The following is a 23,462-nucleotide window of genomic DNA, read 5'->3' as shown; positions in this document are numbered from 1 at the left end:
GGGATTACAGGCATGAGCCACTGTGTCTGGTTGCTATAATCTTTCTTTAAAAAAAAAAAAACCAAAAACCATTATCAACTACCACACTGAATCAAATTTTAATTAAAATGTTTAAAACAGCTTGACAAATGGGCACAGTAGCTCACGCCTATAATCCCAGCACTTTGGGAGGCCAAGGAGGGCAGATCACTTGAGCCCAGGAGTTTGAGACCAGCCTCGACAACATGGCGAAACCCTATCTCTACCAAAAAAACAAAAACAAACAAAAAAAAACCAAAAATGAGCCACGCATGGTGGTGTGTGCCTGTAGTCCCTGCTACTTGGGGAGCTAAAGTGGGAGGATCACCTGAGTCCCGGGAGGTCAAGGCTGCAGTAAGCCATGATTGCGCCAACTGCACTCCAGCCTGTGCAACAGAGTGAGACCCTGTCTCAAAACAAATTTTAAAAAGGCCAGGTGCATTGGCTCATGCCTGTAATCCCAGCACTTTAGGAGGCTAAGGTAGGCAGATCGCTTGAGGTCAGGAGTTCAAGACCAGTCTAGCCAACATGACTAAACTCTGTCTCTACTAAAAACACAAAAATTAGCTGGGCATGGCAGCGGGCACCTGTAACCCCAGCTACTCGGGAGGCTGAGGCATGAGAATTGCTTGAACCTGGGAGGCAGAGGTTGCAATGAGCTGATATTGCGCCACTGCACTCCAGCCCAGGTGACAAGGGAAACTCCATCTCAAAAAATAAATAAATGAATAACAGCTTGACAGTTTCCATATCTATGATAAAATCAACTGTTTTAATGTTTATTATCTTGTCCAAAAACTGCAGCATAAAAACCATAATGAACATAAATGTTTACAGAAAATTACATTTCCAGGCATACAAATTGTAAATATGAGTAAAATTCAGTGATAATTGGATAGCCATAGAACATGCTTTTCAAGGAGGTACAATGATATATGGAGGTAGTGAAGAAAATATAAAGGCAAGAAGCAAAATAGTCATGAACTATGCCTTAATTGTTTGATTAAGTTTATATTACAGCCTTCCAGGGGGACTACTTGAAAGAGAACACCACTTGGTGAAATGTCAGTACTGTGCTGCTGTTGTAACCGCCAAAGGATTATCTGCCTTGCCCCAGGAAGCCTGAGACTGAGAAATGCTTCTGGGATTCTTCTGAGCTTGGAAAGTTGATATGAGGCACCAAAATCATCTCAATGAAACTGAACAAGGATAATTATAAACTTTAGCCTTTGGTTCATCTAACACTTCATCTAATACTAAAAATCCATAATACTTTTTTTTTTTTTTTTTTAAACAGGGTCTTGCTCTGTTGCCCAGGCTGGAGTGCAGTGGCGCCATCTCGGCTCACTGTAACCTCCGCCTCCTGGGTTCAAGCAATCCTCCCACTTCAGTCTCCTGAATAGCTGGGACTATAGGCACACATCACCATGATCAGCTAATTGTTTTTTTCCTTTTGAGACGGAGTCTCGCTCTGTCTCCAGGCTGGAGTGCAATGGCGTGATCTTGGCTCACTGCAATCTCCGCCTCCTGGGTTCAAGCGATTCCCCTGCCTCAGCCTCCTGAGTAGCTGGGACTACAGGCACGCACCACCATGCCTGGCTAGTTTTTTTGTATTTTAGTAGAGACGGGGTATCATCATGTTGGCCAGGAATGTCTCGATCTCCTGACCTCAGGTGATCTGCCTGCCTTGGCCTCCCATAGTGCTGGGATTACAGGCGTGAGCCACCATGCCCGACTATGCTCAGCTAATTTTTAAATTTTTAGTGGAGACAGGGTATATTGCCCAGGCTGGTCTAGAACTCCTGGGCTCAAGCGATCCTCCCACCTTGGCCTCACGAAGTGCTGGGATTACAAGGCATGAGCCACTGCACCCAGCCAGAATCTATAATCTTAAGATTACCCTGGTCCCTCTCACAATCAAGGCTCTATGGAGAAAATGGCATTCTCTTTCACGTATTCTTTGTTTGACACCCATTCTAAAACCTCAACACACTGACTAGAAACTTGATTACACATACTGGAAAAACTCCTAGAGTCAGGAAACAGGTTTTAGTCTTTATTCTGTCATAATTCAAGTGTGTTACCCTGGATGAATACCTTAGGCTCTGTGTAAAATTCAGATGCTTTATCCATAACATGAGAGCTATATTCGAATATTTTCCAGCTCTATAACTATTTTTGAGACAGGGTCTCATTCTGTCACCTGGGCTGGAGAGTAGTAGCATGATCACCGCTCACTGCAGCCTTGACCTCCTGAGCTCAAGCAATCTTCCCAGTTCAGCCTCCCAAGTAGCTGGGACTACAGGCACATGTTACCATGCCAAGGTAACTTTTGTAATTTTTCCAGACAGGGTTTTGCCATGTTGTCCAGGCTGTTCTCAAACTCCTGGGCTCAAGTGATCTGCCTGCCTGGGCCTCCCAAAGTGGTGGGACTACAAGCAAGAGCCACCATGCACAGACTATAACTCTTGAAATTCTGAGCTGAGTTACACTACTATCTTCTCTAGTAAATGTCACTGAATTTATAATAAAAAATTGATGTTAACGTCCACATTTCTAAAAGTAACAGTCAACTAATACATGAATGATTCCTAAGAGATACCATCTTACTTAAAAACTTCAAAAATTAAAGAAAGTGTGTTTTAATCTTTGATTTGGTTAAAAGAGGATATATAAATTTGAATATAAAACAGAATTAACAAAAGTTATTAGGATTAAGTATCTTTAAGTAGTATAGCAAAAAAGTTTTTAAATTACTGTGCCTTCTGGTTGTAGAGTGGAAATTACTTTGGACTTAACAGTTAACATAATATGAAAAAGTTTTAAAAAACTGAGCTTGGGCTAACTACAAAGTTCACTTTAGTCCCTTTCAATCCTTTCTGGTATGTTCTATGACTCACTTACAATATTTAGAGACAGGGTCTTGCTATGTTCTCCAGGCTAGCCTCAAACTAGGCGCAAGTGATCTTCCTGCCTTAGCCTTCCTTAGTAGCTGGGATGACAGGCACACACCACCATGCCTGGCTCTATGACTTTTCAAGTTAAGTATTAGCAGGGCATGGTGGCATGTGCCTGTGGTCCCAGTTGCTCAGGAGGCTGAAGCAGGAGGATTGCTTCAGCCCAGGAGGTTGAGGATGCAGTGAGCTGTGTTCACAGCACTGCATTCCAGCCTGGGTGACAGAGTTAGATGCCATCTTCAAGAATAATAAAATGAAATAAAGTAAAATAAAATAAAGCTAACCAGAAAGGGGACATTTGGCCAGATATGATGGCTCCCAGAACTTTGAGAGGCCAAGGTGGGAGAATTACTTAAGGCCATAAGTTCTAGACCAGCCTGGGCAGTATAGCAAGACTTCATCCCTACAAAAATAAAAATAAAAAAAATTTTAAAAAGGAGATATTCCAGTGCTATAGAGTTCAAGGTCTATGATAATTTTTTTTTTTTTTTTTTTGAGATGGAGTTTCACTCTTGTTGCCTGGGCTGGAGTGCAATGGCACAATCTCGGCTCACTGCAACCTCTGCCTCCCAGGTTCAAGCGATTCTCCTGCCTCAGCCTCCCAAGTAGCTGGGATTACAGGCATGTGCCACCACACCAGGCTAATTTTGTGTTTTTGGTAGAGATGGGGTTTCTCCATGTTGGTCAGGCTGGTCGAGAACTCCTGACCTCAGGTATCTGCCCGCCTCAGCCTCCCAAAGTGCTGGGATACAGGTGTGAGCCACTGCGCCCAGCCATTTCAATTTTTATTTTATGGATTTATGTTAAAAGGTTGTTTTTTCCTTTTTTGAGATGGAGTCTCTCACTCTGTCACCCAGGCTGGAGTGTAGTGGTGCAATCTCCGCTCACTGCAACCTTCACCTCTTGGGTTCAAACAATTCTCCCCGCCTCAGCCTCCCAAATAGCTGGGATTATAAGCGCCTACCACCACACCCAGCTAATTTGAATTTACATTAAAAGGCTGCAGAACTTTAGGATTTTCTAAGCATCTAGAAATTCTATCTTCAAAGGCAAATCCAAATATCATAATAAATGAGTCAAATTAAAAATATTAAAAATTCATTTTAGGCTGGGCATGGTGGCTCTTGCCTGTAATCTCAGCACTTTGGGAGGCTGAGACAGGCAGATCACCTGAGGTCAGGAGTTTGAGACCAGCCTGGCCAACATGGCGAAACCCCATCTCTACTAAAATATACAAAAATTAGCCAGGTGTAGTAGCGCATGCCTGTAGTCCCAGCTACTCGGGGGGCTGAAGGAGGAGAATCTCTTTGAACCTGGGAGATGGAGGTTGCAGTGAGCGGTAATTACACTGCTGCAATTCAGCCTGGGTGATAGAGACTCCGTCTCAAAAAATAAAAATAAAAATAAAGATAAATTCATTCTGGAGCTTAAATTAAGCATCAAAAATTCAATTTGCAAAAATTATACAGCCAATAATCTAAGGTGTTCAGAAGTGCATTTTAACAAAAATTGGTCAGGTGTGGTGGCACATGCCTGTAGTCCCAGCTACTCAGGAGGCTGAAGTGGGAAGATTGATCCATTTAGCCAAGGAAATCGAGGCTGCAGTGAGCCAAGACTGCACTACTACGCTTCAGCCCAGGTGACAGGGTGAGACTACCATCACAAAAAAATAAAAAGAGCGCATTTCAGTTTTTTCTGTCCTTATTTTTTTTTTAATTTTAGAGACAGGGTCTCACTGTATTGGCAAGATTGGACTCAAACTCCTGAGCCCAAGTGATCCTTCCATCTCACATTCCCAAGTGGCCGGGACTATAGGTGCACACCATTGTGTCCAGCTCTTCCCCCTCTGTAATTACTGCTTGGCAGCACTGAGCTTCTATCAAGTCCCCTGAGGGGTGGCAATGAGCGAATGTGATAGCTAGTCCCTGGGAGTCTACAATCTAGGAACATTTCTGGCTTTTTTTTTTGAGACAGAGTTTTGTTCTCGTCGCCCAGGCTGGAGTACAATGGCGTGATCTCAGCTCACTGCAACCTCCACCTCCCAAGTTCAAGCAATTCTCTTGTCTCAGCCTCCCGAGTAGCTGGGACTATAGGCGCCCACCACCACGCCGGCTAATTTTTTATTTTTTTGTATTTTTAGTAGAGACAGGGTTTCACCATATTGACCGGGCTGGAACTCCTGACCTTGGGTGATCCACTCACCTCGGCCTCCCAAAGTGCTGGGATTACAGGCGTGAGCCACGGCACCTGGCCTCTTTCTTGCTTGTATGCTCTACCATAATAAAGGGGGCAAAAATAAAATTGCTTTTACAGCTGCCCTCACAGACCCCACCTTTCCAGAGCTTCTGTTTTTGAAACAAATCTTAATATATTCAAATAATGAAATACATTTTCCCAAAACCTTTCTAGAAATCTGATTTGTTGCCTATCCTACCTTCCACCCCCAAATCTCTCAACTTGTGGTAAATTAGAAAGAGCAGGTTCTAGCTTTGGGCTCTTTTTAGAAGGAAAAAAATATCTTCATTGGTAAAGAAAATGAGCGAAATGCCCTTAAAGACCCACTCAATATATCTCCTATCTTCAGTTATATCACAAATGAGTGACTCAAGGTCTCACTCCTTGTTTCAGGGTGAAAAGCAATGTGAAGAGTTAGTCTAAAACTGCTAAAAGAAGAAACAGGTAACAATTTTAAAGCCAATATTTGCATAAGCCTTTATTTCAAATCTGTTTTGCATAAAAGTAGCAGCCTGCTCTCCATGTTTTGGTTTCATCATTTCGTAGGGAGTGACACTTACGCTAGCTGTGCACAAAGAACAGCAAAAAGCTTAAATAGCAGAGCCCTCAAGTACGCCAAACACAGTGTGGCAGATTAGATGCAGTTGTGAACATGGGTTAATGCAGTGAAATTGTGCACATGCGTTTCTGGAGAATATTCTCCAGGAATTAGAAAAACCTTAAAGGATTCCGTTTAGTACAGAGTTCTATTCTAACCACCATGGCCTGCTATTTCTGGGAGGCAGCTGTAGTGCCACAAGAAAAAGACTGGATTGATCCAGTCTCAGTTCTGCTGCTTACTAGTTGTGTGATCTTTCAAAAGTCCAACTCTGTAAATGTCACTATCTACCTCAGAGTTTGAGGAATGATAAGATTAGATAATAAATAGAAGAATGCTATGCAAATTTTAGGTGTTGCTCTAGTTTACACATATACCTTCTGTTTACACACAAATGACCTGACATGTCCCCTCATGGCTTTAAAACCATCCTGCACTGTACCAATCACCCCATCCCCCAATTCCATCCCCATACTTCACCCCACCACAGACATATCCTTCCCTGACAAACACATCCTTCTTCTCTATTTCTGCTATATTATCTGACTTGCCTCTGATCTTCATTTACTGAAAACATACTCAGGTGACCCTTGAACAACAAAGCTTTGAGCTGCCTGGGTCCACTTATACACAGCTTTTTTCAACCAAACATGGATCTAAAAAAGAATATTCTCAAATGTGAAATCTGCATATGTGGAAGGCTTTTTAATTTTTTTAGAGACAGGGTCTCACTTTGCTACCCAGGCTGGAGTGCAATAGTATGCCATCAGTTCACTGCAGCCTCGAACTCCTGGGCTCAAGCGATCCTCCCACTTCAGTCTTCCTAGTAGCTAGGACTACAGGCACACACCACCATACCCAGCTAATTTTTGTGTTTTTTTTTTCTGGTAGAGATGAGGTCTCATTATGTTGCCCAGGCTGGTCTCAAACTCCTAGTCTCAAGTAATCCTCCTACCCTGGCCTCCCAAAGCACTGAGACCACAGCTGCTTTTCTTGCATGTGGGTTCCACAGGATGACCATGGAACTTGAGCATGCATGATTTGGTTGTACACAGGCGGTCCTAAAACCAATTCCTTGAGTACACTGAGAAATGACTATGTCCATGGAGACTGGTTTTACAACCCCCCCGTACCAAAATCCATGAATGCGCAAGTCCCTTATATAAAACAGCATACTATTTGCATGTAATCTACTCACATCCCCCCTTTAAATCATATCTACATTATTTACAATACCAAATACAATGTAAATGCTATGGGAACAGTTGTAATATTATATTATTTAGGGAATAATGACAAGAAAAAAAAAAGTCTGTATGTACACGTTCAATATAGATGCAACCATCCATTTTCTTCCCCCAGATATTTTCAATCCACAGATGGTTGAATCCAAGGTGCGGAACCCATGCATACAGAAAGTCAACTGTACTCATCCTCCAAAACTTGGCTCAAATGTCACCTACTCACAGAAGACTTGCTGAATCCTTCCTGTGAAATCTGTTACATATCTCTGCAGATATCTTTTTTTCATTTGAGGCAGGGTCTCACTCCATCACCCAAGCTGGAGTGCAGTGGCATGATCACAGCTCACTGCAGCTTCAACCTCTCCAGCTCAGGTGATCCTCCCACCTTAGCCTCCTGGTTAGCTAGGACTACAGGCCCACACCACTATGCCTGGTTAATTTTTTGTATTTTGTTTTGTAGACATGGGGTTCTGCCATGTTGCCCAGGCTGGTCTTGCAGTTCTGGGCTCAAGTGATCCACCTGCCTCAGCCTTCCAAAGTGCTGGGATTACAGGTGTGAATCAATCACTGCACCCGGCGGAGATCTCTATCTTAATACATCCTTCATATTCCCAGCATCTAGCTTCATCTTGCAAAAGGATAGGATTCAGTAATATTTATGGAACTAACGACCTTGAATTCCATTCCCTAGACACTGTGATCTCACTATATATTCTGGAAGAAAAGATGCTATATTCAGCAACAGATATTAGTGGCAAAGCAGATGCTAAGGCATGGATTTTCATATCTATCCTCAAAGTTATATATATATAATTTTTTTTTTCCCCTCGAGACGGAGTCTTGCTGTGTTGCCCAGGCTGGAGTGCAATAGTGTGATCTTGGCTCCCTACAACCTCCACCTGCCGGGTTTAAGCTATTCTCCTGCACGCCTGCCGAGTAGCTGGGATTATAGGCTGCACCACCATGCCCAGCTAATTTTTTGTATTTTTAGTAGAGACAGGGTTTCACCATGTTGGCCAGGCTGGTCTCAAACTCCTGACCTTGTGATCCACCCGCCTCAGCCTTCCAAAGTGCTGGGATACAGGCGTGAGCCGCCGTGCCAGGCAAAATTATATATTAACATATATTTCTAATAACAACTTATTTAAAAGCCCAACCATATGCCAATAAGCAATCCATAGAAACTTTTTCATGACACTTGGGAGAATAAAGTTCCTGAATCTACACTATTTCAAGAACATATCATAGATGAACTTACCATCATCTAAAGTGATGTCCTGCAGACCAATGGTTGCAAAGTTAGGCTCCCGATCTTCTGGTTCAGGTTTAATGCTCACGGTTGCCCCATCAGGTGGAAATGAAGCTGGATCACACAAACTGTGACATATTAAGGATGAAGGTGCAGAAAGACCCCCCTGGCCTGTACTTTGTGCTTCAGTTGAGTGCTGTCCAGAATGCATTCTGGTGGCTGGAGACGGTGATGAGGCAGTTCCTGAGCTAGGAGATTGGTAAGGCATAGACTGAAGCTGAGGAGACGGTGGCCCAGAAAGTGGTGAACTAGCCAAGGGATGAGAAGCTGCTGGGGAAGCTGTTGTAGCAGACCCTGAATGTGAAGGACCATATGTAACAGGTTGTAACTGAGAAGAAGGCTGACCGCTAATCTGGTCAGCCACTGGAGAAGAAAGAGATCTTTGTCCTGTATTTGAACAATGATATCCCATTGATTGTAGATGAGGCAGGGCATGCACAGAATGAGGTGTATGGGCTAAGAGATGTCCTGTTGAGCCTGAATTTGACGAATGAAATGGTATGGATGACAGTGGTTGACAGCCAAGATTCACTAAACCAGGAAGAGTTGCATCCTGCTGAAACAAAACTGAATCAAATTCTTGACTAGAGGCAGCATTAATAGGAAGACAAGTTGGTCCATTGTACACAACGTTAGTTTGCATAGGCTGATAGGAAGACCCCACAGGAGGTGTTGGTGTGACTTGAAAAGGCTGGTGTACAACTGGAGAAGGAATCATATGCTGTTCTTTACTAGCACTCTCATCTCCACACTGCAACTGTGGCAGATGGGATGAGGTCACCATGGATGCATATGTTTGTGGGATGGAACAAACCAAACTTCTCTGTGCTGACAGTACACTGTCATGTGAATGCCCTGAATCAGAGGAAGGCCTCTGGGTCTGAGCAGGATGAGGCACAGGCAAAGATGGAACTGAAGACAAATCAATCTCTTCTCTGTGTTCTTGCTTCATCAAAACTGAAAATAAAATGATTAAAGCAAATATTATTATATAATACATAAAATAATTCTGACAGGCCTTCATGCTAGGTTACACAACTACAGCATAAGCTGAGGGGCAAACTCAAATGCCTTTAAGGAACTTCATGTAAAATATCGGGTATTTCTCTGTGTATGTGTAGACGTACATACATATGTATACACATACACGTTTTGCTTGTGTATAATATGAATATCTTTGGGAAGAGGCACAAGAAACTATGCTAGAGTCACTGCTAGGAAGGAAAACTAGGTGACTAAAGGACAGAATTCAGAGGTTTACCTTTTACTACATACTATTTTAGTCTTTTGAATGTTTTTCACTGTATATTTATTACCTATTCAAAATTAAGTAACTAAAACAAAAAACAAAGCCCTAGGGCCTAACAAAGTATTGAATTTGGGATCCCTGATCGGAAGCCTACCAATCATCTGGTTTTACATGTTGCATCATACACCAGAAACCATGACTCTGACATTCACAGAACTTCTGCTTTACAATGGTTCTCACACACATCTCACTTGATCCTCTGCCATCATGTGGGGATCAAAAGAAGTACTAAAATCCACAAAAAAACTAACAAATACATTCTGCAAAGTTGCAGGATACAAAATCAACATACAAAAATAATGTTATATTTCTATAAACTAGCAATAAACATCTGAATAAAAATTCAGAAAACAATTTCTTGTCAGCCAGGCTGGAGTGCCGTGGTGCAATCTTGGGTTACTGCAGCAAGTGATCCTCCCACCTCCGCCTCCTGAGTAGCTGGAATACAGGCATGTGCCACCATGCTCATGCTTATTTTTTGTAGAGACGAAGTCTTACTGTGTTGCCCAGGCTGGTCTCAGACTCCCATACTCAAGCAAACTTCCCACCTCAGCCTCCCAAAGTGCTGGGACTATAGACATAAGCCACTGTGCATAGCCAACAATTCCATTTATAATAACATCAAAAAACAATAAAATACTCAGAAATGATTTAACCATGGAAGGCAGGACTCATAACTGAAATCTATAAAACACTGCTGAAAGAAATTAAAGAAGCCCTAAATAAATGGAAAGACATTCCAGGTTCATGGATTGAAGACTTAATATTGCTAAGATGACAACACTCTCCAAAGTGATCTTTTGTCAAAAAAAATTGATGTCCTTGAGTCATTATAAAGTGATCTTCAGATTCAATGTAATCCCTATCAAAGTCTCAGTGACAGTTTTTGCAGAAATAGAAAAACTCACTCTAAAATACACATGGAATCTCAAGATTCCAAATAGCCAACATGATCTTTTTTCCCATGTGTCCAAGGCATAAACCAGGTATGGGCACAGACCAAAAGCCAAGCTGGGATAAATAAGGCATTGATTCATCCCTGGCTTATATGAGATAGGCAGCACCAAGCAGACATCACTCTACCCAAGTCAAGGACAACCAACATCATCTTGAAAAAGAACAGAGTTGGAGGAAATCAGGATTTCCTGATTTAAAAACTTACTACACAAAGCTACAATAATTAAAACAGTGTAATATTAACATAAGGATAGACATAATCAATATAATGGAATAGAGTCCAGAAATAAATCCTCACATATTTGGTCAACTAATCTTCAAAAACAAGGGTGCCAAAACCATTCAATGGTTTTCAACAATGGCGCGAAGAAAACTAGACATCGACATGTAAAATAATGAAGGTCGGGCTGGGTGTGGTGCCTCACACCTGTAATCTCAGCACTTTGAGAGGCCAAGGTGGGAGGATCACTTGAGGTAAGGAATTCGAGACCAGCCTGGCCAACATGATGAAACTCTGTCTCTACTAAAAACACAAAATTAGCCAGGCGTCGTGATGCACCCGTGTAATCCCAGCTACTCAGGAGGCTGAGGCAGGAGAATCACTTGAACCCGGGAGGCAGAGGTTGCAGTGAAATGAGACAACGCCACTGCACTCTAGCCTGGGCCAACAAGAGTGAAATTCTGTCTCAAACAAAAATAAAAATAAAAAATAAAACTTAAAAACCCTAAAAGAATCAGCCATTTGCAATTAATGATCATCCCTCCACTGGATATTGATTTTGGTTGGATCCCTATTGCAAAGGGATTGCCAAAAAGGTAATAAATTCAGAAATACTTTAATTAAAAAAAAAAAGCAACTATTGATGGCAGTGGTTGCCCATCTGGAGTGGCCACTGCCATGACACTGGCTGCAGTGGGCGAGGTGCGGCCAGCACTGCATGCTCCACATCTTCTGAGTTGGCAGGGCGGGAGCCTTGTACTTCCTGGGTGCAGTTGTGGCCACCCAGTTGCGGCTGCTGACCTGGGCATCCCTGTGCTCTTGGCGGGGGGAGTGGGGTGGTAGCAGGCAGAAGCCCCACCATCCTGGGTACAGCTACAGCCATTCAAACCATGGCTGCTGACCTAGGCATCTCTGCACTCTCAGGGACCCAGAAAGTCCACCTCCCCCAACAGACTCAGAGGTGCCTGCTCCTGGTGCCTGGCCTCTCCCTGCTCCTGGTGCCCATTTCAATCTTGGAGGGAAGTTGAGGCCGAGCCCAGGCGATGTTGCAACTCAGCAGGGTGTGTGTATGCTTGGGGCAGTGCTGACACGCCAGCCCCCTGCTGCCTCAGCCCCCTTCAGTCTTTGGGCACTGACGAGCACAGGAGGGATGTTGAGGTAGGGGTGAGGGCAGCTCAACCCTGGTTTGCAGGCACCCCTTGACATAAACAACCTGGGCACCATGAAAAGCAACAGGAGGCGGACAGGTTCCTGGGCGGAAAGGGGTGGGTCACCAGTGAAGCCCCACCTTCAAGCTGGAGAAGGCCTGAAGCCTGGGGACTGGGCTGCCAGTCCTGCGGACCAGAATGCAAACTTACGGTGCTTTTTCCGGGCCCACCCACGGCCACCCCATGGAACAGTTAGCATGCACTTTCTCTCCTCTGAAGCCCATATAAAACCTGGACTCAGCCATACTCAAAAAGAGAAAACAGGACGACCAGCTGTGGAAAGGAGCTACCCACCTCAGGGTCTCCTCTCTGCTGAAAGCTGCTGAGAGCTGAGAAGACAACAGGACAACCTGCCTGTGGAGAGGAGCTACCCATTCTAGAGTTTCCTCTCTGCTGAGGGCTGAACACTTGGGACACCCTGGCTGCAGAGAGGAGCTACCCTCTGTGGGTCTTCTCTGAGCTGTTCTATTGCTCAAAAAAAGCTCCTCTTCGTCCCACTCACCCTCCATTTGTCCGCGTACCTCAGTCTTCCTGGGCATAGGACAAGAACTCAGTGGGGCTGAAAGAGTTGTAACACAAACAGGGTTGAAAGAGGCCCCTTGCTCGCCATGCTGGCAGCACCAAGAAGGAGAGAAGAGCTGCGGTCTTTAGGGAGCCCAGACCTAGAAGCTCCCTGAGCCAGGGCTGTGACACTCTCTTTGGGGCTCTGAGGTTCCTGGCATCTCCAAGTTTCTGGGGGCCACCATGTTCCCCAGTGCCAGACATGGAAGCTGCCTGTGGTATCCCTGGTCTAGCTGCAGCCTCACAGGGAGCCACCACCCATGCTGGTGCCTAGAGCTGCCAGCCCCTCCATAGCCAGCGTGCCGACTCCACGCTCGCTCACTCACACACCCCTTCCCACTCTGCTCACCCTTGGCAGGCATGGGATCCAGGCCGGTAGCGCGAGCCACATGTAGCTTGCCAGGCCGAGTGGGCCCAGAGGGGCCATGGGCAAAGGTGCCACTAGCCACAGGGGTTTCCGGCTGGCAAAGTGACACCTCAAGGGTCCCGTAACAATATGACTATCTAAAAATTGTATAAGTAAAATTTTAAAAGGAATTATTTGCCATAAACAAACAAAAGGTTAGAATCTCTAAATAAAGAATTCATACAAATTAATGAGATAAACAAAATAACACTAACATAACAGAGATCAGGTCATACAACAGAATACTAAGAAGTTATTACACTTCTGTAAAACTCTGTCGATGAAGAAAAATTAAAATGTTCAGTTACAAAACCATATACAGGCTGGTCCCATTTCTATTTTTAAAAAATTTTGTTTATATGTGGATCAAAGGAATCTGGAAGGACAGAATGATAGTCTCAGAAGAGAAGAGAATTTGAATTTTTTTTTTTTTTTTTTTTTGAGACAGTCTTGCCCTGTTACCCAGGCTGGAGTGCAGTGGCATGATCTCAGCTCACTACAAGCTCCGCCTCCCAGGTTCACACATTCTCCTGCCTCAGCCTCCCCAGCAGCTGGGACTATAGGCGCACGACGCCATTCCTGGCTAATTTTTTTGTATTTTTAGTAGAGACGGGGTTTCACTGTGTTAGCCAGGATGGTCTCCATCTCCTGACTTCATGATCCACCCACCTCGGCCTCCCAAAGTGTTGGGATTACAGGCATGAGCCACTGCGCCCAGCCAAGAATTTGAATGTTTTTAAAAAAAACCTATCTTTAAAAAAAAAATTACAGTAATGTACTGGCTTTTGTAAAAATTTTATTAAAAATTTCATTTTAGAAACATTTTATTCAAAATTTCATTTTAGAAAAAAATGAAAAAAGTTAAATGCTACAGAGAAAGACAGTAACCAACCAGAATGAGTACTATACAAACATTCCTGTGTGCCTATTCTTCTGTTAGTTTATGCCACCTGATTTGTCATCTATCAACCATAAGGGCAGTGATGAGTTATAGTGCAATCGAATGTTTTCTTTCCATTCCAGAGCTCTACTGATTTCCATTCCCAAATTAATATCCTCTAGGATTCTGCCTTTTTATTGTCCTCCCAATTCATGGGCTGAAAGGCAGCAAACTCTCCTGGTTTGCCTTTCAATTACTACCATTATGAGGTAGTAATCAAACCCCCTAATCTGCTTGACTGATTTTGCTTTTCTTATTGCAATCTGGAAAGCCCTCTTCCTTCTCATTCAGGTTAGAGTCTACAATCCCTCATCTCAACAGTATTTAATAACCTCTTTGGACAGGACGTTTGCTATACCCCATTCTGGAGGAGATGCATACCTTGCCACCTGCCCTGAAGAATTTGAGTGCTACTTAAGAAAGTTAAACGGCAGGTCAACTTGTTACCAACTGGTATGAAAAACAAAAAGGGAGGAAAAAGAAAATTAAACCCCTGGGCCAGGCACGGAGGCTCACACCTGTAATCCCAGCACTTTGGAAGGCCAAGGCAAGCGGATTGCCTGAGGTCAGGAGTTCAAGACCAGCCTGGCCAACATGGTGAAACCCCGTCTCTACTAAAAATACAAAAATCAGCCAGGGTGCCTGTAATCCCAGCTACTTGGGAGGCTGAGGCAGGAAAATCATTTGAACTTGAACCTGGGAGGCAGAGGTTGCACTGCACTCAAGCCAGAGCAACAGGGTAAGACTCCGTCTCAAAAAAAAAAAAAAAAAATTAAACCCCTAATTATAGGATTAATTACAATAGTATCTGTAAATTGATGATCAACATCAACCTTCAATCAAGTCTAGAATGCTACCAGGTTTCTGTAGAGAACTTTCTCTCTCTTTACAAAAACAATTTCAAACATTCTCCATGATTGTCCAACTGTGAAATCACCCAAACTTCCCTCTGCTCACAATAGGATACTTCCTGTCATTTTTTGTGGGAAAAAACCTAAAGCTATCATATGGAAGCTCCTTAAACTCTCCATTACTAAATCTACAAACTTTCTTCATCTACATCCATCTCAATCCATCTTTTTTATTTTCCCTTCTGTTCCTTCTCCCCTCTAAGGCCCATTTTAAATCCTATCCCCTCTCATCTTTCCCCAAAACCTGATATTCTTTATTGTCACTGATGTTCTGTCTGTATATTCAAAACACTCTTGGTGTTTGAATCACCTTCTTCGACTTACCGCATGTAAATCTCACTCCTCAGTCACTAATTTCAGAAAAGATTAAACTGGTTCTTGACACTTTATAAAGAAAAGAAATATGGGGAAAATGGCTTTTGAAACACAAGTCTCATCATGTTACCTTTCTGTTAAAGCTCATTTTGTGTGTGTGTGTGTGTGTGACAGAGTTTCGCTCTTGTTTCCCAGGCTGGAGTACAATGACGCAGTCTCGGCTCTCTGCAACCTCCACTCCCGGGTTCAAGCAATTCTCCTGCCTCAGTCTCCTGAGTAGCTGGGATTACAGGCTTGCACCACCACGCCTGGCTAATTTTGTATTTTTAGTAAAGGGGCAGTTTCTCCATGTTGGTCAGGCTGGTCTTGAACTCCCGACCTCAGGTGATCCTCCCGCCTCGGCCTCCCAAAGTGCTGGGATTACAGGCATGAGCCACTGCGTCTGGCCACACTGTCTTTTTATGGTGCTAAGGGTACAAGGGGAGTTCATGACCCAGGAACACACACATACTCACAAACACCTGCCCCTCTGTAATGCTGGGAATTTTTGATAAAAATTCTGAAAAAAAGACTTTAAAACTATCATTCATCTTCTAATTTCCTTATAATATATCATTACAAAATAACAACTGAGACCACATATAATATTTAAAGTCAACAAAACTTTAGAATGAGCATCTGTTGGTGTTTTCATTGTTTATAAGCACTCTACCTTAAACATTCTAATATAGGATTCATTAAATAACTTTTTATTCATTAGGAAAGAAAGCTCTATAGTAAACCATCATGACTCCTCCTCGTACCTGGTGTGTAAGTAAAACGTTGAGACTGGCTTTTTTTCCTCTTGCCATTGCAAAGATAAAAGTGCACCTGCACTGCAGCTGTAACTGCTGGGTTATGATATGGAGGAACTTCAAGGACAATGTGAGCCTAAGGATGGAAAGCAAGATTGTGTTACACTCAGAACTAAAAATGAAATGCACCTGTTAAACACATCACAACTCATGAGTCTTAACTACAAGGCTCCAGCATAGATAATTCTGCACATCAGCTAGTCATATACATCATCTGGAAATTTACTATAGGGATACTTCAGTCTTGAAAGAGATTAAGACCTTTAATCAATAAAAGAGAAACTGCTTTTTACTCACCCAACTGGGTTTCTGGTTGTAGCAGAAGTAAAAAGTCTTACATACTACGTAGTAAGATGTTTTGCTCTACTGAATATTACATGTTACTATGTTGTTGTTGTTGTTGTTGTTGTTGTTGTTTTGAGATGGAGTCTCGCTCTGTTGCCCAGGCTGGAGTGCAGTGGCATGATCTCGGCTCACTGCAAGCTCTGCCTCCCGGGTTCATGCCATTCTCCTGCCTCAGTCTCCCGAGCAGCTGGGACTACAGGCGCCCGCTACCTTGCCCGACTAATTTTTTGTATTTTCAGTAGAGACAGGTTTTCACCATGTTAGCCAGGATGGTCTCCATCTGCTGACCTCATGATCCACCCGCCTCAGCCTCCCAAAGTGCTGGGATTACAGGCGTGAGCCACCGCACCCGGCCCTAGTTTAGATTTCTTTTCTTAAATTTTACATTCAAAATGTTCTAAACTGGAGCCAGGTACAATAGCTCACACCTGTAATCCCAGCACTTTGGGAGGCTAAGGCAGGCAGATCAGTTGAGGTCAGTAGTCTGAGACCAGCTTAGCCAACGTGTTGAAACCCCATCTCTACTAAAAATACAAAAATTAGCTGGGCATGATGTTGCATGCCTGTAGTCCCAGCTACTCAGGAGTCTGAGGCAGGAGAATCACTTGAACTTGGGAGGCAGAGGTTGCAGTGAGCCGAGACTGCACCACTGCACTCCAGCCTGCATGACAGAGCTAGACTCCATCTAAAATAAATAAATAAAAATTAAAAAATTAAATAATCCAAAATGTTCTAAACTAGCATTAAACAAAACGTGTATCTACATCAAAAATAATTTTACAAAACCCAAGGTGAAAATCTTTAGCCCCAAACCAAATGCAATCCTCAACCTAAATTGCTCCAGATCTTTGGAAAGCACTGTAGGAAGTGGTATTCCCTAGCCCAGAAAATACTCTGTCTCCATTCCAACCACGATAACAAGACCAAAACTTTCAATGTAGAATCCTAGAAGGGTTAGAAATAGTGTGTTAAGTACACAATTCCCTAAGGACTTTCTTGCTCCTATCTTTTACCTACTACATATGTTCTTTCTCTTTTTTATTTCTCCATGAAGGCCTATACATATGTTCTTTATTGAATTTGTTTTTATTCCTAAATGAGTTCAGAGAAATTAATGATAATTTCAATGAGAACCTTCTGATGGTCTTTCATTTCTAGTTTCTCTCCCCTGTATGCAATCGGGAGAAAACAAGACACTAACTGGCTATCTTTTCTAAATTTTAATTTAATTTGCTTTAATACTAGGTAAGTATTTTACTTCCAAACCTCGAGAAATTGTTTTTGCAGCTGGAAACCATCATTCTTAGCAAACTATCACAAGAACAGAAAACCAAACACCGCATGTTCTCACTCATAGGTGGGAACTGAACAATGAGATCACTTGGACTCGGGAAGGGGAACATCATCTCTAGAAATTTTACTTTTTTAGACAGGGTCTCACTCTGTCACCCAGGCTGGAGTGCAGTGGCATGATCATGGCTTACTGCAGCCTTGACCTCCCAGGCTCAGGTGATCCTCCCACGTCAGCCTCCCAAGTGGCCGGGACTACAGGTGCATGTTACCACACATGGCTTATTTTTTGTAGACACAGGGTTGCTCAGGCTTGTCTTGAACTCCTGGGCTCAAACAATCCTCCTGCCTCAGCCTCCCAAAGTGCTGGGATTATAGGCATGAGCCTCATGCCCGGCCCAATTTTACTTTTTTATTAATCAATATACAAAACAGTCATCCATACCATAAAACAGCATTATTCAATTTTCTATTCAGTGTCTTAAATATTTCTTAAGAATTAAGGTGGGCCGGGCGCGGTGGCTCAAGCTTGTAATCCCAGCACTTTGGGAGGCTGAGACGGGCGGATCACGAGGTCAGGAGATCGAGACCATCCTGGCTAACACGATGAAACTCCGTCTCTACTAAAAAATACAAAAAAACTAGCAGGGCGAGGTGGCGGGCGCCTGTAGTCCCAGCTACTCAGGAGGCTGAGGCAGGAGAATGGCGTGAACCCGGGAGGCGGAGCTCGCAGTGAGCTGAGATCGCGCCATTGCACTCCAGCCTGGGCGATAAAGTGACACTCCGTCTCAAAAAAAAAAAAGAATTAAGGTGAATTTCTTACCCCTTGACATTTTTCCCTGATTATCTTCCCTTCTACCTCCCAATGAGGTCGTCCATCTATTGAAAGAAAGAGTTTATAGTTAAAAGAAATTCATATCAGAAAGCATACAGACAAAATCTAATGCATGTAGTATCACAAATTTATTAGCAAAGGGGATCTTTTTTCCACTGACTTCCATTATGAAAATAAAATGTAAATGCATACAAATGGGGAAAAATAAGGAGAAAGATCATGGGCTGCCCAGGTTAGCAGATCCCACAGAGTTCATTCTAACCATCTACCCAAGTGATGTTTAAAAGCCCTCTGAGAACACCCCCATCAAGTGGTGGCCAACTTTTGCTTGTGTAACTAAAATGATAGGAAACTCACTTCCTCACCAGGTAACTCTTTCCATCTTGGATAATAATTGCTGCTAGAAAGTTCCTCATGATAAATGAAATGTCTCTTTATGGTATCCAACAACTAGTCTAAATATTATTCCTTGCTGTCACAAAATAAAATCTTGATTGCTTCTCTGTGAGATTATATTTCAGATGTTGAAAAGCTGTTATATCTGCTTGTGTCTCCTCTCCTACTGGCTAGCATCCCCAGTTCTGTGCCTATTCCTTACATAATATTTTAGACTTCATGGTCTCTGGTTAAATATGCTCCTCCAAATTCACAAGGCCCAGGACTGAATAGCCTACGTGAGAAATGACCAAGTGTGGTACAGAATGACTGAGGCTCTAACCACTGTACATGGAAATGCTGTGTCTTTGTTAATGAAAGCTTTCTTGAGGTGCGGGGGGGGAAGTTTTCTTGGGAGCACCATATGCTGATTCTCACACTAAGTATATGACCAAGTATCTATACATTTCCTACTGCCATGTTCCCACACTGTGCACTTATGCAGCTGAGTTGTTTTTTTTCTCCCAACCATTTGGAATATTACTTACTCCCAGCAGGGAGACTTCATTTTGTTGGATCCCTTGACTTGCCAAAATATTTTTTAGATACTGATGGTCCTAAAAAATGTTTCCTAGGTTTTCCAGATTTCTGTCACCTGAAGATTTGGCCAACACATTTTCTGTCTCTTCATCCCAAGTGAACTACTCATTTGGAGACAGCCTTATCTGCTATTAAAGCTCTCCAACTGATGTACAATTATTCCAAAGCATTTTTTGTGTGTGTGTCATGGGCATTCACTCAGTGACTAAGCCACACACAGCTTGCAGCACTTCTTCATCTGGTCTGCGAAGTTATCGTGAGAGATTTCATCAAATGCTTTCCAGGTTGTAACCATCACTTTCCAGTCCAGTAATTAGAAAGTGGCTACTTCTGCTGCACAAGAGATACTACAGGCAAGTGCTACACCTACTTAGAATTATAGCTCAGTTCAGCAATCATTTGCTGGATCCTTATGTGCCACTTTGTGTTACTGACATAACTGAGACAGGATGCTCTGCCTTCAGCCTGTGGATGAAAGGCAAATGCAAACAGTTCATTATAATAAAATGTGTTGGGTACAATAATTAATAAAGGTACACTCTGGATAAACCAAGAACACAGGGATCAGGGTCTTTAACCTAATCTTGGGGAGGGGTAGTGAGACAAGGAAGGCTTCCTGGAAGAGCTCTTGAACTGAGACTTAACATGAGAAAGAACTCATATGAGGAAAGGGTAAATTATAGACAGAAGAGACAGCATGAGCAAAGACAAGATGACAAGAACTCCTAAGATACAGAGACTTACAAGTAGCTGTGATGTTGTATAAAGTATGAGGCAAGGATCAGTAAGAAAGAGGATTGGAAAGACTGGCAGCAGATTACGGCCTGAATGCCATAATAAGGAGCCTAGAAAATGAAGGGGATTGCTGAAGGTGCTTTTAAAATGGGAGTTACATGTTTACAACTGCAATCTCCTCTAAAGCCAGTAACTGTCACCATTTAACATGATTCAACTTCAATCAAAAGTTCTTAAATGTGAAGCTCTGGGTCAAATAAATGAATTCAATAATACCTATTAAGTCAGGCACAGATGAATTTTTAGAGTGGAAAGGAAGGGACGGCTCTGAGACACCGTCTCTTTCTCATGCTCCTTATTCACGTAAAACGTGACACCTACAGAAAGACACTCCTTGATGACTTGATAAAAACAGTTCACAATTCAGTCTCTATCACTCTACCCTCTTACTTCATACAGTTTTACCTGGAATAATCTTGTTCATTTATTTGTTTATAAGTGCTTCCCCACTAGAACGTAAGCTCTATCAGAGCACGCAACCTGAAGGTTGTATTCAACATTATATCCCCAATGTCTAGACTAGTGTCTATATCACATAGCAATGCTTCATAAATAATTGATGAATTAATAAATGATGAAACAGAACTGATGTTTTTTGAAGACAGGCAGGGTATGGGTCAGGGTTGAAAGGAAATGAATTTTAAAGGAGAAGAAGACAGCCACATACTTTCCAGCTCAAAGAGAAGATGCTATTATTAATCAAGTTAAGAAACCCAGAGAGATAAACTAGTTTGTGAAGTCAGGTATGTTTTCATATTTTAAGTCTCAGTGAGACATTTATAAAGCAATATCTAGTGGGTACTTTAAATTTCAGGTTAAAATTTAAGAGAAACATGTTGCTACAGAGAGAGATTTGGGAGCTAATAAAATTTATCAAAAAGAAGAAAGATAATGAGAAGAAACATTAATATAAAACCTTAGAAAATATCTATATTTAAGAGCCAGAAAAATTCACATAAAAAGACGAACAAGAATAAAGATGTGTGAGAACCAGATAACAACAAAGTCAAGGGGGAAAAGTGTTAAGAAGGAGAGGAAGTAGCTGGCTGTCAAATTTTTAGGCGATTATGATTTCAATGAAGTGAAAGACAAAAGATTAAAGAGTAGCAGGTAAGGAAATGAAAGCAAATGACACTACTTTTTTGAGAGGGTGGATGCTAAGCGATAGAGAAATGAAACAAAAGCTTAAGAGGATGACAGATTTAAGAGAAAGGGAATGTTTAGGATGAGAAGACAGAAACATAATTAAACTCCAAAAAGAAGGATCCAGTAGAAAAAGATAGAGAAATTATAAAAGAGAGGTGATGGGGGCACAGTATAGCCTTTAATACTTAAGTTTTAAAAAGATAAAAGAATGAAAACTGATATTAAAATTTTAATTAAGAAAAAACATAATAAACAAAAAAAAGTGAAAAGAAGTTAAATACAGAAATCAGTGAAACAGAAAGGCACACTGAAAGGTTTGATAAAGCCAAGAACTATGGAAAGACTGGTTAAAAATCCAGAAATGGCATAAATAAATAGCAGGAATAAAAGAATGGGGGATATAACTCCAGATGCAAAAAGAGAATACTGTGAGCTAATTAATATCAACATATTTGAAAACGTAGGGGAAAGGAATAAAGTCCTAGAAAAATATATATGACCAGGCGGGCACAAAGGCTCACACCTGTAATCTGAACACTTTGGGAGGCCAAGATGGGCGCATCACCTGAGATCAGGAGTTCGAGACCAACCTGGCCAACATGATGAAACCCCATCTCTACTAAAAAAATACAAAAGTTAGATGGGCATGGTAGCGGGCACCTGTAATCCCAGCTACTTGGCAGACAGAGGCAGGAGAATCACTTGAACCCGGGAGGCAGAGGTTGCAGTGAGCCAAGACTGCACCACGGCACTGCAGCCTGGGAAACATGAGTGAAACTCTGTATCAAAATTAAGAAAGAAAAGAAAGAAAGATATACATGACCAGAACAAACTCAGGAAGAAACAAATCTGACTAGTCCTGCAACCACGAATAGAAATATATCACAAGTTAATGGCTCCCCACAAAGACAGTTCCCTGTCCAGAAGGTTTTGGAGGTGAGCTCTGTCACATGTGCAAGGGAATATGAGAGTACCCAACACAAATGCTGTTAAGGAATGGGAAAAGATGAGGCACTTCCCCCAATTCACTCTGCTATCCAGAATATATAAAGAATTCCTTAAGTCACTAAGAAAATGAAAAATGATCCAATGGAGAAAATAGGCAAGGACACAGTTATTGCACAGCAAATGAATATGAATGGTCCATAACAACCTCAACAGCTATCAGGGAAATTCAAACCCAAACTTCAAGATACCATTTCACCCCTACTGGATTAACAAAATTTAAGAATATTAATATTCTTGCCTATGTTTACCAGGTACAGCAGTGTCAAAAACTGGACAATATCCAAATATCTAGTAAGAGAAACGATAATAAACTGTGGTACATTCATACAATGAAAAACTTTATAGTAGTGAAAGGTCTTCAGTTACATGGATCAGTCTTAAAACATTAAGACCTCTGAAAATACAATTTTTCAAGAATACAGGCAATATTGTACAAAGCCCAAAAACAGGGGGAAAAAAAAAAAGATGTGAGCATTTACGTTGTTTCCACTTTTTGGGCACCTGTAATCCCAGCTACTCGGGAGGCTGAGGCAGGAGAATCGCTTGAACGTGGGAGAAGGAGGCTGCAGTGAGCTGAGAAAGTCCCACTGCACTCCAGCCTGGGTGACAGAGTAAGGCTCCATTTCAAAAAAAAGAAAAGCAAGGGTCGATTTGGGTGGCGGTTCCATTTGAGAAGGGGGACCCAGAGGCCTTCAAAGGTAAATGTATTTCTTAAACTTGGCAGTAGGTTTAAGTATTTGTTATATTACTCTTATAAAAATAGTGTTTCATGACTGGCACGTAGATCTTAGCACTTTGGGAGGGTGTGGGCAGATCACTCGAGGTCAAGAGTTCAAGAACCAGGCTGGTCAACATGGCAAAACCCCATGTCTACCAAAAATACAAAAATTAGCCAGGTGTGGTGGCACATGCCTGTAATCCCAGCTACTCAGGAGGCTGAGGCAGGAGAATCGCTTTAACCTAGGAGGCGGAGGTTGCAGTCAGCCAAGATTGTGCCATTGCATTCCAGCCTAGGTGACAGAACAA

At 42.3% G+C, this 23,462-nt stretch overlaps 1 protein-coding gene and 1 non-coding gene across 13 annotated transcripts in view; both read right to left on the bottom strand.

Moving 5' to 3' along the window:
- NFATC3 (nuclear factor of activated T cells 3) overlaps positions 1-23,462 on the bottom strand; it is a 154,878-nt gene that overhangs the window by 30,910 nt on the left and 100,506 nt on the right. For 10 of the 12 annotated variants that reach the window (XR_013411019.1, XR_013411018.1, XR_003725626.2 and 7 more), the window contains 3 exons: positions 18,501-18,556; positions 15,992-16,118; positions 8,311-9,318 (listed from right to left, as the gene is read on the bottom strand). Coding sequence is in view for 5 of the 12 variants with exons in the window: in XM_015126455.3 (XP_014981941.2) it covers positions 8,311-9,318; positions 15,992-16,118; positions 18,501-18,556 (1,191 nt within the window). In the remaining 7 variants the exon portion in view is untranslated. Of the gene's footprint in view, positions 1-8,310; positions 9,319-13,802; positions 14,481-15,469; positions 16,119-18,500; positions 18,557-23,462 lie in introns of those variants that run through there. The other 2 variants (XR_013411023.1, XR_013411022.1) reach the window with 2 other exon arrangements.
- Positions 10,633-10,767, bottom strand: LOC114674511 (small nucleolar RNA SNORA48). Its single transcript, XR_003725664.1, has one exon. It is a non-coding gene; the product is annotated as a small nucleolar RNA SNORA48 (small nucleolar RNA).

Source organism: Macaca mulatta, chromosome 20 (genome assembly GCF_049350105.2).
Source record: "Macaca mulatta isolate MMU2019108-1 chromosome 20, T2T-MMU8v2.0, whole genome shotgun sequence".
NCBI classification, from domain to species: domain Eukaryota; kingdom Metazoa; phylum Chordata; class Mammalia; order Primates; family Cercopithecidae; genus Macaca; species Macaca mulatta.
Note: the sequence above shows the minus strand (reverse complement) of the source record. Positions and strands in the feature narration are given on the sequence as shown.